Genomic DNA, 17,955 nt, shown 5'->3' with positions numbered 1-17,955 from the left:
GAAATTCGTCATAAAACACTAAATCTAATGACAGCGACAATTCTGTAAATGAGCAAATTTCAGTGTTTTTGGATTTGATTACATTATTGAATAATTTTTATTATTATTTATTATATTATAAACTTTATCATACCTGGGATGTCTGCTAGACTCTGGTTTGAACAGATTTAAGAGAGTTATTCCTAAGAATTACAGGACTACAATATAAAACGCCAAATTTACATGCAAAATAATTGTACAGCTTTCAGCACCTAAAACCAGAACTAATCATATCGCCAGGGAGGTTAAACATAATGTTTAAATCAGCTAAATACATTCCAAGTTAATAAAAAAGGTGTGCAATATCATGCAGTTCATTTTCTTTCTAAAGCAGCCAGAGCCTGGGGGCATAAGCAGTTGTAAAAAAGGGCTTTTGCTCTCTTTGTGAAAGCAGCGGCCTCTCTGCAGAGGTCTAACATACCCCCTGCTGATTCAGAGCTATAGATTTGTAATCAGCTGCTCTTAATGGAGAGCTGTTGTTCTAATTAAGCAGGAAACATTTTAGACCTCTGCAAAGAGAACACTGCTTCCACACAGAGAGCAAGAGTCCCATTCTACAGAATGCTGGCAAGGGACAGGCTTTATACTCAGGCTGTGGCAGCTTTCTAAGAAAAACAAGCTGGACAAATTTGCATACTTTTTTTTTTATGCTTCTGAAATGTATTAAGCTTATTTAAACTGAAAGTTCAATTAGACTTTGAAGAACTTACCCATAAAGATGTAAGCATAGAGTTAAGTGTTTAAAGTCCATAAAAGAACTGGCTGCAGCGAATGGTGACATGATGTCTGCAGGGCAGCTTGTTGAGCACCTTGTAGTGTTATCTGTGATAGAATACAGGAAATTGCTGTACAGCACTAGCAAAGTTTGGAATTGTTATGTTAATCCCTTGACATGAATGAATATGTCCCTTGGGGAGGGGCAGTAATCAGCTCTACAAATGATTAAAAGTAGAGAACTAATGACCTCTTCACACATCCACTAGTCCTGGAAAACAACAGCCCTGTTTCCCTATTACATTATACAAGTCCTTCAACATCCCAAAAATAGGATGAATTAGAGTATTATGAAAAGGTTGCTATGGTCGAGTTTCATAATACATATTTCCTTTTATTTCTGAGCTGGATTTCCTTTAAAGAATACATTCAGAGCCAATAAATTAAGCCATAAACTGTGAACCTATCAGGTCTATGATACTTATAAAGTGACCCATTACTCTTCAATCACTGGAATAGCTGCTTGTCAAATACTCAAGCACCTATCTTGACTTTTCGGACTACCAAATTTATTAGCTGAAGGTTTTATACATGGACCATCTACAGGTCCAATTCAAGGGGTAGAAAATAGGAAGCAATTGTTATGAGCATAAAGAGTTGCCCAACATGTTGGAATATTTTTTTAAGACGTACCGTATATACTCGAGTATAAGCCGAGATTTTCAGCCTCTTTTTTGAGGCTGAAAGTGCCCCCCTCGGCTTATACTCGAGTCATCGCTGTCTGCCCGCTCGAACAGCGTGTCGAGCAGACAGACAGCGGCCATTCTATTCAAAAGCCGCGCCTCCGGCTCCGCCTTCGCCTGTGATAGGCGGAACACTGAATTTCCCAGCAGCCTGTGTTCCGCCTATCACGGACATCGTATCATCCTCGTACTACGGACGAGGATGATACGACGTCTGTGATAGGCGGAACACAGGCTGCTGGGAAATTCAGTGTTCCGCCTATCACAGGCGAAGGCGGCGGCGCAGCTTTTGAATTTTACAATGGCCGCCGACGAAGAGGGCACGGGACGGAGGCAAGGCAAGGCACGGCACGGCACGGCACGGGACGGGACGGGACGGGGGCAAGGCAAGGCAAGGCACGACACGGGACGGATGCAAGGCAAGGCACGGCACGGGACGGAGGCAAGGAGGCAAGGTAAATCCCCCCTTCCTTGTGTGCTGTGTGTTTTTCAGTCCTTTGCTCACAAAGAAATGATCTTTTCAGAACAAGCCAGAGAGTTTCAGAGGAACATTAATAATTCATATGCCTACAGAATGCGGCTGCTTGCTCTTATCAGCAGATAATTCTGGCCAGAACAATCCCTGATTACATGTGTTTATTGTGCCCTCGAATGCCTTCCATAACCCTGTGTACATAAAGATTCATTATTCTTCACCGGCACTATGGCTCACCCTATAGGGCATCATAACACCATAAAGAAAGTAGGATCATCCCAAATAGGGATCTGTAGTCCCTTTAAAGCCCAACTCCATGAAACAAATTGCTGGTTATTAGGAGGCTCGGGACAAAGGTAGGCTGGACACACACACACACACACACACACACACACACACACACACACACACACACACACACACACACATACACACACATACACACACATACACACACACACACACACACACACACACACGGATGGATGGAGACACACACAGGGATGGATGGATGGATGGATGGAGACACACACACACAGGGATGGATGGATGGATGGATGGAGACACACACACACAGGGATGGATGGATGGATGGATGGAGACACACACACACAGGGATGGATGGATGGATGGACACACACACACACAGGGATGGATGGACGGACACACAGGGATGGACGGACACACAGGGATGGACGGACACACAGGGATGGACGGACACACAGGGATGGACGGACACACACACAGGGATGGACAGGCATGTCTCACCCTCGGCTTATACACGAGTCAATAAGTTTGCCAGTTTTTTTGGGGGTAAATTGGGGGCCTCGGCTTATATTCGGGTCGGCCTATACTCGAGTATATACGGTATACCTTAATATTTCACCTTCCTATGAAAATAAAGGGAGAAAAAGCCTTTACAGTATGTTCTCCTCATCCATCAATTGGTACTACCGGATGGACGATTGAGGCAGGCTCTGAAGTGAATAAATACTTTAAGGGCCTATTTACATTTGTGTGTTGTCTTAATGTGCCTTATGTCAGGTGTTAACATGCATTGCATTAAGCCAGCTCATTGAACTCTGTGGGTTTCTGATACCCAAAAACATCCATAAAATTGGACATCGCAATTTTTGTCACAACCTACTATGATGCATTGCAATAGTGTGTTCAAGATCAATGTCACTGCAATACATTCCTTGTGTTAATGTATGTATTCCTTCAATGTATATATACAGGCATACCCCACTTTTAAGTACACAATGGGGTTTATTTACTAAAGCTGAAAAGTGCAAAATCAGGCTCACTTCTGCATAGAAACCAATGGGCTTCTAACCCCAGATTGTTCAATTAACCCCCCTGGCGGTGTTCCCGAGTCTGGCTTGGGGTGGAAGTTTTGTACCAAAAGCGGTAACCCCGAGCCAGACTCGGGACGGCATTGCTGAATGCAGCAGGAGATTACTTACCTTCTCCCTTGGATCCAGCAATGTCCCCCCGCTGTACGAGCGGCTCGTCCTCCGCCGGATCTATCATGGAGCCGATCTCCGTTCCCTGCGAGCATTGCGACGCACGGGGACGGAGATCGGTGCCAAATTCAAAAAGTGAAACACACACATTACATGCATTATAATGTATTCTTACAGATTACATTGCTGTATGTAATTATTTCACATCCCCTTTGTCCCTAGTGTTCTGCCCAGTGTCCTGCATGCAGTTTTACAATATAAAAACTGTTCTTTATGCCTGGAAACTGGAGATTGTCCATTGCAACCAAAACTGTCACTTTACATAAAAAATTATTTTAGACAGCTAGAAAACAGCGATAATAAATTGGAATCACTCGCAGAATTGAGCGATAGCGATTTGTGGGGAGATCCGTCATCAAATATTGAAAAGTAATGACAGTGACAATTCTGCAACTGAGCAAATTTCAGTGTTTTTGATTTGATTACATTATTGAATAATTTTTTATTATTGTTATATTATTATTTGGTATAATTATTTATAGTTATTTATTATATTATAATTTATGATTTCATTTTTCAAACTTTATCATACCCTGGGTGTCTGCTAGACTCTGGTTTGAACAGATTTAAGAGAGTTATTCCTAAGAATTGCAGGACTACAATATAAAACGCCAAATTTTCATGCAAAAATAATAATGGCCACTCAACTAGCCTTTTCAGAAAGCAGGTCAACAATGGCAACCTACATATTTTCTCTCATGACAAACTTGCTGTATAGATACTGTAATTAGTTATAGCAATTCTCTTATTTGAAAGATGTTCTTAAAAGAAAAGATGGGGTTTTGTAATTGATAAAAAAAAAAAAAAATCAAACTTGTCACTAAAATAGAATAGCTTATGTTGGAGTTTCCTCTTTCTTATTACAGGGCAATTTCCCTCCTTTGTTCTAGGAATAAGATATGCTGATATCCTCCGCCAATCAGCTCTGCTTTTGTGTGGGTGTGTGTGCCTCACGTTCTTGTATTCTCCAATCAGAGAGTAGTTACATTCTTTCATTCTCTTAGGACATGTAGAGGAATGAACTGGTTGACTTTAGCATGTTACTGTATCATTTCAACAGTGGGTGAAGTCATCCCAACTCAAGGCCAGTTTCTCAATTTCCCCACCTCTTTTCTTGTTGCAATGCACATCTTGAGTGCAACAAAACAGTTTTTATTTTGTTTAATTTAATTTTTTAGACTTTTAGATGTTTGAAAAAAACAATAAATGTTGTAACAATAGGCCGGAGAGGAAGCTATGTATGAGTGCTTGTTGGCATCCTAAGAATTTAACTGATCCCCCTTCGCAATTTTTTATTTATTTTTTGTGTTTACTGATTGTTATGTTTTTTAATGTTTGCCAATTTTTTTATATTCTAAATATTTTCCTGTTATTTGCAGAACAAAACAGTGCTTTTGTAGATATGAAAATGACAGATCCGCAAGTAATTGGCATAAACGATGGAGAGAAGTTAGTTATCCCTTGTCGGGTTACATCCCCCAACATCACAGTCACATTAAAAAAGGTACTAGAATAAATATATACTTCTGGAATCTTTTACTTGATATAATGGTCTGTATAAATAGAAATAGTGCACTGTTCACCATTCAAGGTGCTGAAATGTATTTTTTGCTTCCCTCAGATGCAAGAGGTTTGATTTACTAAAGTGTGAAGTGAAATAAAGTGAGGCTTTGTCTTCGTCCAACATCTAATTAGGTGCAGACAAATTAAAAAATAAATCTTTCACCTGATTGAATGTTTGACAGGAACAGCTCTTCACACTTCAGTAGCTTAGAGGCTCTATTTATTATTCCCTGTATAGGGGGAAACTCGGTGAACAAAAAGCTGATTTGACATTTGTTAGACAAGTTATATTTTTTCAAAAATAAATTACTCACTTTTTCCTCCAAAATTTTTGAAAAAAAAAGCCTTAGGTTTAGTCTACTTATATATTAGTGTTTTCTTCTGGATAAGCAATTTTATTTTTATTTTTTCCTACAAGTCAAACTGCATGTTATGACAGTTCACCCAAAATGTCTATTGGTCATATGATCAAAATCTTCAGTGTGCAATTCAGTGCACAATACACATACACCCCAAGTTAATGTCACAGTTAACATGTTAGGTTATATTTATTTGATTAATAAAAATGTGTTTATCGAAAATTTTAAAATATATAAAAATATGGGTTTCAACCTTACTGATTGTTTCCCGCTGTGTTCAATGAGGAGGCATACCGCACGCGCCCCCTAAACTGCCCAGGTACGTGATTTTGCCTACTTGGGCTGCCCTGCCACAGTAAATATATTTGGAGCGGTCCGGAAGTGGTTAAAGTACAACTAAAGGCAAAACTTTTTTTAAAGTTTTGAATAGAGTGGAGAGGGATTAGAGCCCCTGTCAGTTTTTATTGCTGTCTGTGCCCCTATTAGAGAGATTCCCCCTCTCTATTTGTCCTGTTTACCATTATCATTTAGGGCACTTTCACACTGGGGCAGGCGTCGACAGTAAAGTGCCGCTATTTTTAACGACACTTTACCATTGTTTTTGCGGTGCTTTTCAGCTGCTAGCGGGGCGCTTTTAACCCCCTCTAACGGGCGAAAAAGGGTTAAAAGCTGCTCTGCTGCAGTAGTGCTTTGCTGCCACTTTGGCAGCGCTGCCCATTGATTTCAATAGGCAGGGGTGTTTTAGGAGCACCTCAAAGATGCTGCTTGCAGGACTTTTTTTTAGTGTCCTACCAGCGCACCGCTCCAGTGTGAAATCACTTGGGCTTTCACACTGGAGTGACAGGAAAGGCGCTTTGCAGGCACTATTTTTAGCGCTATATTGCCTGTAAAGCGCCGCAGTGTGAAGGTAGCCTTAGGTTAAAGTAAAAGTAAATCCCACATTTTGGGTTGTCCCCAGAAATGTAATAGAGGGGGAAATCTTCCAATGGGGAATTCCCTTCATTTTCAGGGATTTCCTCTCACTTCCTGTTTGGCTATGAGACAGGAAGTAAAGGGAAATCTCCAAAATGGAACACAGTTGATTAAACAAATCTGACAGGGGTTCTAGCCCTCACTTGTTCTATCCAAAATGAAACAATATATTTTTTTCCCATAGTTCTACTTGAAGAGTTAAAATACATTGTTTTAGAATTACCCCAATAAACATTCTGCTTACAACTGCCATTAAAGTGGTAAATGTCTATATACAGTCAATTACTAATTCTTATTGGGTCCATATGACACACCTGTGTAGAAATGCTTAAAACCCCATTGCATTCCTTGCTCTAAAAGAGCATTTTATTTATAACTACACAAAATATCTAAAAATAGAACTTGTTATTGCTTTGGTGACAAACAAGACATTATTGCGTGGAAAACCTAATGACTGTTAAGATTAGACACAGACCAGTTTTGGTTCCCACTTAATAACATGTATATTTATAGGTATAGGAAGTTTAGACCTTTCAGAGTTTTCTGAAGTCTCAGGAATATCTTTAGAATGGCCTGTCTGCTGGACTGTCAAGTTGTATGGGAAACCGTCCTAGGCTAAGAATAAAAGCACGTCACTCTTCACGACTTCCTATCTTATAGGGAGAATCACAGCAGGTGCCCGAGTCCCATTCATAACACGGGCAAGACACGTTTAACTTTGTTTTGTAAGGGATTCAGAGAATGAGGATGACATTTACCATGTACCCTATTTGATGCTATTTTATTACAAGATGGGAGTTGCATTGGGTTTGTGGGTATTTTTAAACTGTGAGTTGTTTTACAAGCTACTACAAAAGACTAGTTGTTTGCATTTTTTAAACCATGCCCTTAGACAATACAATTGATCTGAGCTTTAGCCATTTTCAAAGTAATCATAGAGGTCCTTTTTTAGCCAGGCAGACCAAATTTAGTAACACATTGTTTACATGATGAATATAAAAAAAATATTTCTACGAATTTTATCGTTCATTTATAGGACAGTCGGAATGTACTGTATCAACCTGGTGCCAAGTCTGCTGTCTGGGATAGTAAAAAAGGCTTCATCATCCGAAAACCATACCCCAATGTTTTTGGCATCTTGAGTTGTGAGGCTAAGGTAAATGGAAAAACCCACACAAGGATCTATTATACATTGAAACAACGTGAGTAACTTATACCATTTTACTGTTGAGTTGTAACCTGGTTTTCTCTGCATTTTTTTATACCAGTAACATGTTAATTATTGTTTGCAGACACTGCAATTCACAATGTTCAACTTAGCGTACCAAGTTCCATCAAAGTGCTTCGTGGCAAGGCTCTGTCCATTAACTGCACTGCAACTACTGAGCTGAATACTAGAGCTGAAATTCAATGGACATACCCTGCTTCGGTAAGGTTCTACTTCTTACTAGCCACTCTATGGTTGGACCACTAAAGCTAGGACACAAGTCCTCTTTCCAAAGTTCCAAATACTGTAGATAATTGAAACTTTAAAGGTTAAATCAGACAGGCCAGATTTGTACTTCTTATTTCCCTGTCTTGTACTGGCCCTGCCTACCCTGGACAAATGGCAAACGTTAATATCCAACTACCTAGGTCAGATGTCACAGGCACTTAGGGGACATAGATGCTGAAGGAGATCATTTGCACACTGTTTCACGTCTATAGCTAGTTTTTGAACCTGCAGATAATTCATTCCACCGTTACCCACTCAAGGCTATTCTTTCAGTTTTGAGTGGTGTTATATTACATTCGCATGACTTAATAAAACTCCATTGGCAGTGTAAATTGTATTTTGTGTGTCTGTGTGTGTGCGTGTGGGGGATTATCAGTAGAACAGTAGAACAGACCTCTTGCTAAAAACAGTATTCCACTGAGCCTTCTCTCTGTATAACTATACTTGGCAGACAATATGCCACCGATAGCAGTGTATGCAGCATGCTTAGTTAATCTAATGTCTCAACAGTGACCTGTTCCATCCACTGTTTAATGGAAGGTTTAACAGTAAAAATACTGTGTCGTATATTTAGTCATGTGTTTCTTTAGAAAAAGCTGTCTGCTATTAGCTTCAAAATACATATAATACAGTATATTCTAGTCCACAACATAACTAGCATTAAACTATGCAAATGTGCTGTATGTACATTGTTAATGTAACAAGACACCGACAGCAAATAAAATGTTTATAGGGGTTCTAACTCTTTGCTACTCTTTCCAAAAGTTCAAACGTTTTAGCTTTAGGCACAATTTGGACCCCTTTACTCTGCTGTGATGCAGGTGCGCACGTTTCATGTGTTAATGCGTGTTGTGTTAAGGCAGCCCAATTATTTTACCACACATTAAGTTTTGAATATTATTCTGTAAATGGTAGTTAAAATATTCAATAATTCAATAAGTCATTGCAAATTGTAAACACATTCTAGTCCGTCAGCCTAGCACTTCAGTGCATGCCCAGGCCTGTTCAATAAAGCAACAACGTTTTTGTGAAAAATGCAATTAATCAGATTTTAGCTTACTAAGTCTGATCACTTAAAGTGTAACTCCACTTTTGTTAAGAAAAAAACATTCCCCTCTGGGTGATCTATGTACATTGCAAGGAGTATATCAAACGTTGTTGCAGATTCCTACTTTTTTCTATTCTGAAGAAATCCCTGTGTGTTTGTCTGTGCCTCTGTACTGAGTGGGTCTAATGGGAGTGGTTTCATAATTAACTGTCAGGTGTGCAGCAGCAGGGCACTAATGAGGAAATCTGCTGGGCCTGCATCCCTTTAGACGGGTTTCTATTGAAAGTATCTCTACAAAAATGAAATTTTTGTTGCAGGGGATGCCTGAAATCTGCCTTTAAAATCTGACGGTATCTTAGTGCAGATTTCTGGGAAAATGAGTGAGGTGAGCCAATCACACAAGCAGGAAATTATTTTTCTGGGGAGTGGCCAGTATACACTCTGTGTACAGAACAACCCCAGGTAGCCATATTGCAATGCATTCTCAGAAAATTAGAGAGCTGCAGATTGAAAAGGAAAGTTAATTTGTAATAACATTCAATTACAATACGATTAATTTTGCAATTATATGCGCTATATTATTATTTTTTATTTATTTGCTATTTTATTTCCCCATGAAAGTGGAGTTTCCCTTTAAAGAATTATTCTAATGGGTGGTTATGGGTTACTGGCTTTTATAACTTGACTTGCTGAATAAGCATGCTAAATATGGCAATACAAGAGTCATGGTATAGGAAAAGGTGCAAAAATACATGGCAAGTAGTCAGAAATCATCGTTAACAGCAATAATCTAAAACGTGATTGGTTGCTGTGGGTCGGTGCTCTGTCTTTGATCTCTCCAAAAAAAAAAGGCCTGACAGAATGTAATTCTAAAAAAACATTAAGAAAGGTAAATGGACGTATTTACCTAACAAGCCATCAGATCCCAATTGTTCCCAGTTGACAACCAGTCAAGGCCTGCAATAGCTGCTATACACAGGATAAGAAATGTCAGATGTTGATATTTGCATCATGGTAATATCTATATATCTATACTTTCATTGCAGAAATATGGAAAACTTGCTTCTTTTGTGAGGCGGATATTCCTTTCCGATTCCCAAGCCATAAGTCACAGCATGATGGTTATTCCGAATGTAGAAACAGTTGACCAGGGAACATACGTCTGTATTGTAAAGAATGGACCAACAACCAAATCTATTAACACTACAGTCCGTGTTTTTGGTATGCCATATAACATTCGCCAGCTAATGACCATTTCATACTGTCTGCAACAGTTTCCCCAGAGTTTTATATATGTATAAAATGCAACTCTTTGCAAAATCTGAATTTTTGCCATCTGGAGGGTATATTTATCACACATAAACATATACATATTTATTTTAATTATTGGGAAAACTTTAACCTAATCTATATGTATCTGTTTCTTTTCAGCTGAAGCATTTATTAATGTGAAACCCGTAAAGACAGGTTTATTAGAAGCTGTAGTGGGACAGAAGTCTTTTCGTATTGCAGTCAAAGTGCGAGCTTTTCCTCCTCCGGAAATAACATGGTAAGTCTTATGTGCCATTATCTAGGTTCTTTAGGAACTTTCGATCCTGGAAAAATGTTTAACCACTTGCTTACTGGGCACTTAAACCCCCCTCAGTCCCAGACCAATTTTCAGCTTTCAGCGCTGATGCACTTTGAGTGACAATTACGCGGTCATACAACACTGTACCCAAATGAAATTTTTATCATTTTTTTCCCACAAATAGAGCTTTCTTTTGGTGGTATTTAGTTACAGCTCGGAGTTTTATTTTTTGCTAAACAAACAAAAAAGGATGCAAAAAAAAAAAATCATGTTTTAATAGTTTGTTATAAAATTTTGCAAACGGGTCATTTTTCTCCTTCATTGAAGTGCGCTGATTAGGCGGCACTGATAGGCTGCATTGGTGGGCACTGATGGGCTGCATTGGTGGGCACTGATGGGCTGCATTGGTGGGCACTGATAGGCTGCACTGGTGGGCACTGATAGGCATAGTTAAGGCGGCACTAATAGGCACAGATAAGGCGGCACCGATGGGCACAGATAAGGCGGCACTGATGGGCAAAGATGGGCACAGATAAGATGGCACGGATGGGTGGCACGGATAAGTGGCACGGATGGGTGGCACGGATGGGCACTGATAGGTACCACAGATAGATGGGACTGATGGGCACTGATAGGTGGCACTGATAGGTGGCTCTGATAGGTGGCACTGCTGGGCACTGATGGGCGGCACTGCTGGGCACTGATGGGCGGCACTGGGGTGCAGCACCTTTGAGGCAGATTTTGGGTGGCACTGTGGGTGGCACTGCTGGGTGGCACTGTGGGTGGCACTGTGGGCACTGCTGGGTGGCACTGTGGGCACTGCTGGGTGGCACTGTGGGCACTATGGGCACTGCTGGGTGGCACTGACAGGGGGGCACTTACTTTATTTCAGGATGGCACTGCGGGTGGCAGGTGGGCACTGGCAGGGGGCAGGTGTCCGTTTGAATTGCTGGCCGTGATCGGGACTGATGTCCCGAACACGGCCGCCGGCGATCGGCTTTTTTTTTTTCTCCTCGCGCTGTCAGCGCGAGGAGGAATACTAGCCGATTACCGGCTCCGTTTTATCACATGATCAGCTGTCATTGGCTGACAGCTGATCACGTGATAAGGGGTCGGGATCGACCCCTTACACGGATTGGTGATCACGCGAGTCTCACGGACTCGCCGATCACAGAGCGCGCCGCGCGCGCCCCTCAGGGGGCGCGCAGGCCGCTCGTAACCGGGACCACGTCAATAGACGTAGTCCCGGAAATGTGGGTCCGCGCTGTTGCCGTCATTTTGCAATAGCGCGGATCCCAAGTGGTTAAGGTGGTGATGCAGCATGTGTACCAGCAATGACTTTAGAGACAAGAGAGTGTGGTTTATTAGAGATGGGATGGGAGAATGGCACGATCTGGCATTTATAAAATGCCAGATCAGTTGTTGTTTTTTGGATGGATGTGCTTGGGAGGTGTTCTGAGGAGCTCATGAAGTTTTGTGGGAACACAGAACTTAAGCTGGCCATATAACAGTAGACTTTGTTTTTGGAACGTTTTTGTTCAATTTTTCTAATAGCTTTGATGGCAGTGACGAGTAAAATCAAAGAAGGATGATTTTTTTTTTCCCAATGAATGAAATTCAAATTTTCTTTGGTTATGCTTTTCCCTCGTTATTTTCACATGGTGGTCTGGCCAGTAACACACCTCCTGTGTTAGAGTCCATTCACACAGGGGCAACACGACTTCCAGCGAGACTTTGGGAGGCAACTTGGACACGACTTGAGTATGAATCACAGCACAACTTGAGGCAACTTACAAGGCAACTTGAAGTTGCCTCCAGGACAGGGGACTTTCCCAGTGGCCAATCACATAATAATCAGCTCTGTGGGAGGGGGGGGGGGGTTTGCCTAGAAAACTATTTTTACTTCCTGGAAAGTTGCTTCAGTTAAGACAGGGGATCCGACTTGGAGGCAACTTCCATTGAAATCAATGAGTACATGTCGGATTGAAGTAGTACAGGAACCTTTTCTGAAGTCGGAGCGACTTCAATAGTGTACATTAAGACGGCTCTCATTCACTTACATTGATTTAATCATGTTGCGTGACTTGAGGCAACTTGGGACGACTTCAAGTCGGATTCAAAGTTGTCCCTGTGTGAACAGACTCTCAGAGTGCCTACATTTTGGATGAAGGAGCCCAGAGACACCCTTGGACAGCAGCTTTGCCAGTCTGGGGGGAGGGGAGTGATAAATGTACTAATCGATTTAGATGCACTAACAAATTGAAGCCAAACTCCAGCTAACACCTTTTTAAGCAGTTACAGCAAACCGGTTTAGTTCCTTTTAGGAAAAAGGTTTTACATAAACAAATTAAAGCTGACCACTGTAAGCACCCCTACAGTGGCCCTATGACTTATGGCCCTATCAACAGGTAAAAATAAAGAAAGCCTAAAAAAAGAAAACTAATGCACCCAGAATTGATAAACTGCAATATAATAAATGTTTTTTTGGGGGTTTATAATTTAATACGTTTATACGTTAATGTTTTAATGTTGTGTTTTATGTAAAAATTACTTTTGTTTGGCCATTTAATTATTGTGAACCTGTACTTTGCCCATGTTTTTTGCTCCGCTGCAACACAGCTAACCTAACAGAGGTATGGGGGGTGTATGACCCTGTCCCTTCCCCTGATATTGCAGTACTGTGTAGCTAAGACCAATCACAAACATATGTTCCGCCCCCCCCATGCACTTCTGCAGCAACAGTGATCCATTGCTTGATATAATTAGAAAACATTAGCTCACCATTGAAGAGATTTGCAGTAAATGTGCAGAAATTTTTTAATTATGGTATTAGGCAGAATGATCTTTTTAATAGGTGCTCTGCAGCAATTAGCATATTCTGTAGTAAAAATGTGTTACATTCATACAAGAAAGTTGCAGTGTACTGTCGCTAATGCTTCCCTATTACATCTAGTGAGTGTAGTTTATGAATGGACATCACGTCAGGCTTTCCTTCAATGAATAATGAGTCACGTCCTTTTACACAAATGGTCAGACTATATTTACAGTGTGTGTTTTCTCTCTATTGCCCTACCCGCTGACCCAACCTTTCTGAAGTCACTATGTCAAGACATTGCTATTCAATTCACAAACAAGGCACACTTTTTAGCGACTCTTATACCACTTAATAGTTAGGGCTTACATACACAAAATCACATTGTCTACTTTATGCATTATAATGGATGATAAATCAAGGGAGCTTTATAAACTCGACTGAGAGCGGCTCCTCTGTACTGGGTTGACTAACAAAAGGAGTAGTGGCTGTTCACTTAGTAGAGTTAACACACACTCTGCAAAATGAAGGTGAACCAGAATTCATTTTAAACACCCATGGAGTTGTACTCACACATTATTGGTTAATTAAATTTAGCATGGCTTTGTCTGATTTACTAAGCTCAGTACACATTCAATTTACAAACTGAACAGCCTTTAGTAATCTAACCCAATGCATTTCCAACATTTCATTTTTGTATGTTTTTTTTTTTTTTTCTCATGGGAGGTATTTAAAGCATATTTGGAATTTACCTCCTGATTTACAGTAAATTGAAGGACCGTTCCCATATCTATTAGCAATTTATATGACCATTTTATACTTAAATGTATAGTGGGCACTAATATTGGAGGGGCCCCCATCTGTGTTTGTAGGGGGAGGATAGGCTATATGACAACAATGTAATTTTTTTGAAGGGTTGGATGTTACGCTTTCTTTTTCTTCTGAAGTTTCTTCAAAATATTAGGATCTAACCCAGTGTTTCTAAACCTTTTTTCAGTCAAGGCACCCTTTAACCACCTCAATACAGGACACTTACACCCCCTTCCTGCCCAGACCAATTTTCAGCTTCCAGTGCTCTCACATTTTGAATGACAATTACTCAGTCATGCAACATTGTACCCATATGAAATTTGCGTTCTTTTTTTCACACAAATAGAGCTTTCTTTTGGTGGTATTTAATCACTAGTGGGTTATTTATTTTTTGTGCTATAAATAAAAAAAACTTAAATTTTGTGAAAAAAATTACCTTTTCTTTGTTTCTGTCATTTTGCTAAATAGTAATTTTTCTTTGACCAAAATTCATACTGGTACATATCTTTGGTAAAAATAACCCAAATAATTGTATATTATTTGGTCTTTGTGAAAGTTATAGCGTCTACAAACTATGGTGCCAATCACTGAAAATTGATCACATCTGATCAGGTCTTCAGTACATCAGGTGCATCTCATTTCTGACTAACAAGTTAGAAAAGTACAAATACCCCCCAAATTACCCCTTTTTAGAAAGTAGACATTCCAAGATATTAAGTAAGTAGCATGGTGAGTTTTTTTAAGTTGTAATTTTTTCCCACAATTCTTTGCAAAATGAAGATTTTTTAAAAAAATATTTACAAAATTGTCATATGCATATGCGTACAACAAACTACACCCCAAAATACATTCTCCTACTCTTCTTGAGTATGGCGATACCACATGTGTGAGACTTTTATACAGCCTGGCCACATACAAAGGACCAACATTGAAGTAGCACCTTCAGGCGTTCTACGAGCATAAATGACACATCTCATTTCTCAACCACCTATTTCACTTTTGAAGGCCCTGGAGCACCAGTACAATGGAATTACCCACAAAATGACCCCATTTTGGAAAGCAAACACCCCAACGTATATTCTATGAGGCATGGGCTGCAAATAGGCACTCGGGTAATCTGATGGGCTGGAGACAGGTACTCAGGTACTCTGATGGGCTGGTGACAGGTACTCGGGTACTCTGATGGCCTGGTGACAGGTACTCGGGTACTCTGATGGCCTGGTGACAGGTACTCGGATACTCTGATGGGCTACAGATAGGTACTCAGGTACTCTTATGTGTTGGAGACTGGTATTCGGGTACTCTGAAGGGCGGTGACAAGTACTTAGGTACTCTGTACTCATATGAACTGTGACAGGTACTCATATGGACTGTGACATGTACTCAGGTACTTGGGTACTCATATGGACTGTGACAGGTACTCAGGTACTCGGTTACTCATATGGACTGTGACAGGTACTCAGGTACTGTGGTATTCATATGGACTTTGACAGGTACTCAGGTACTCTGGTACTCATATGGACTTTGACAGGTACTCAGGTACTCATACGGACTGTGACAGGTACTCAGATGAACTGTGACAGGTACTCAGGTACTCAGATGGACTATGACAGGTACTCAGGTACTCGGGTACTCAGATGAACTGTGACAGGTACTCGGGTGCTCAGATGGACTGTGACAGGTACTCAGATGAACTGTGACAGGCACTCGGGTATGCTGATGGACTGTGACAGGTACTCAGGTACTCAGATGGACTGTGACAGGTACTCGGGTACTCAGATGAACTGTGGTAGGTGTAAACTGTAAGCAGTAACGAGATGTTACCGAAAATCTCCTTCTCACACACGATTGGTGTGTGAGAAGGAGAACCTGGCTGTTTACTAGCGTCGGTGACGAGCAGTGTTCCCGGGAACATGCTGGCACCGACGTGTGTGCACAGAGCACTCGCGATCACGTGCATGCGCCATGCAAAGTGGGGCGGTACCATCTATGATCGGCCGTGCCTTCATCATCGTCATGTCCTGTCAAGAAATAACAAACATGTTATACTTAACTTCACTGTATAGTGGTTTTGCACAGAGTAGCCCAGATCCTCCTTTTCTCGGGTCCCTCTTCGGTGCTCCTAGCTCCTCCCTCATGTTGAGTCCCCTCACAGCAAGCAGTTTGCTATAGGAGCATCCGAGCTGAGTCACAGACTCAACCACGCCCTTCTCTCTTCATTTTCATTGGCTGATTGACTTTGACAGCTGTCTCAGTCAATCAGGAGGGGAGTCCTAGGCAGCCGAGACACTCATGCAACATCACTGGATCTAGATGGACCTCAGGTAAGTATTAGGGGAGCTGAGGGGGGGCTGCTGCACACAGAAGGTTTTTTATCTCAATGCATAGAATGCATTAAGATAAAAACCTTCTACCTTTACTATTACTTTAAGCTTTGACAACAAAACTTGAAGTGGTTTCTACGCAGAGCTGCACCAGATTTTGAACTCTCCAGTTTAAATAAAATAATTTTCCGGTAACTTGCCTCTTTAAATTCAATCACTTGACAGAAGGCTTGCATTAATGCTCTGGGCTGCAGTGGAACTCTGCTTTTCCACAGTTTGTCAATGTGTGGCTTCTTTATCCTTTACCCCAATATAAGACTCCTACTTCTTAGGAATATTGGAATCTTACTAGTAAAATCTAGACCCTTAATCTGACTTATGTGCAATATCTACCACTTTCTGTACCATATCACCCTGCAGGCAAGACTATTATAAGAAGATTGCATGCTGGCATAATGAAGAACAGTATTATTGAAAAACAATTAATTTACCATGTTTTCCCCCTCTTGTACTTTTAAGTAGAGTTTAAGAGAATTGTGAAATGGCAATGTAACAGGCTCACTTGAAAGAATAAACTCCCACCCATTGCCCAACTTCATCTTCACCATGCTTCCCACTGCTTCATTGCTTTACCAGAGCCTTCAGTAAATACCTAGTGCTTCTGGATTTGGGAGAACATAAGATCTCCTGCTAGAATGCATTGCTTTGGCCTTAGCATCCAATCTTCAGGTCCAAACATTTTCAAAGTCATTTATCCTGTGTAAACTCTGACACCATCTAATATGGAGCTTCCACAGTATTGGACTACCAACTGATGGTGAAATGGAGGACCACCAAAGATTAGGGGAGCAGGGAGATGTTCTCAAAAGAAAACCTATTTCCCTGAATAGGAAAAGTCCCTTATTAAAGTGGTAGTAAACTGCTGAAATACAAAAAAAATAATAGCATAATGTGCTAGTATGCATCGTATACTAGAACATTATGAAATACTAAAATGAAGCCCTCCAGCGGTGTGTTGAAACCGCTGAGAGGGATTCCATTTTCCCCCGTTCTTCTTTCTAGGTTCGCAGTCTCGGCTGTGTGAGTGGCCGGAGCCGCAATGATGTCACTCTCACGCAGGAGCCCTCAGTTATGGCACGGGGCTCTAAAGGTCTGGCATGGCATGCCGAACCTTCAGAGCGCATGCACCGGTGACATCACCGGCTGCATCCATGGGGAATATCTCCTAAGCGGTGCACATTTGGAAGATATTAATTTTACCTACAGGTAACCCTTATTATAGTCTTGCCTGCAGGTAAAAATCACCGCTTTAAAGAAGGCTGTTATTTCTCTTGAAGCTCAAACTTCCATTCAGTCAATAATTTGCTGATTAGTATATATTTTGATATTGCGCCATTCTTTTGTCTCTCAAACTGTGCAACAATTCTGTTTGTGGCTCACCCATTGTAGTCAATTTTTGGCAGTGAGGCTCAACATTCTAAAACTATAAAAAGAAGACGCAAAAC

At 40.9% G+C, this 17,955-nt stretch overlaps 1 protein-coding gene across 1 annotated transcript in view; it reads left to right on the top strand.

Annotated features, from left to right (window-relative positions):
- The window catches only part of FLT1 (fms related receptor tyrosine kinase 1), an 87,824-nt gene that overhangs the window by 42,241 nt on the left and 27,628 nt on the right, over positions 1 to 17,955 (top strand). The window contains exons 4-8 of the mRNA XM_077484077.1: positions 4,877 to 5,001; positions 7,428 to 7,593; positions 7,684 to 7,820; positions 9,981 to 10,155; positions 10,366 to 10,483. Coding sequence (XP_077340203.1) covers positions 4,877 to 5,001; positions 7,428 to 7,593; positions 7,684 to 7,820; positions 9,981 to 10,155; positions 10,366 to 10,483 — 721 coding nt within the window. The remainder of the gene's footprint in view (positions 1 to 4,876; positions 5,002 to 7,427; positions 7,594 to 7,683; positions 7,821 to 9,980; positions 10,156 to 10,365; positions 10,484 to 17,955) is intronic.

The sequence above is a fragment of the Lithobates pipiens genome, unplaced genomic scaffold (genome assembly GCF_037356315.1).
Source record: "Lithobates pipiens isolate NorthernLeopardFrog02 unplaced genomic scaffold, aLitPip1_a1.2 Scaffold_16, whole genome shotgun sequence".
Classification (NCBI taxonomy): domain Eukaryota; kingdom Metazoa; phylum Chordata; class Amphibia; order Anura; family Ranidae; genus Lithobates; species Lithobates pipiens.
This window is presented reverse-complemented; position numbering and strand designations above follow the sequence as displayed.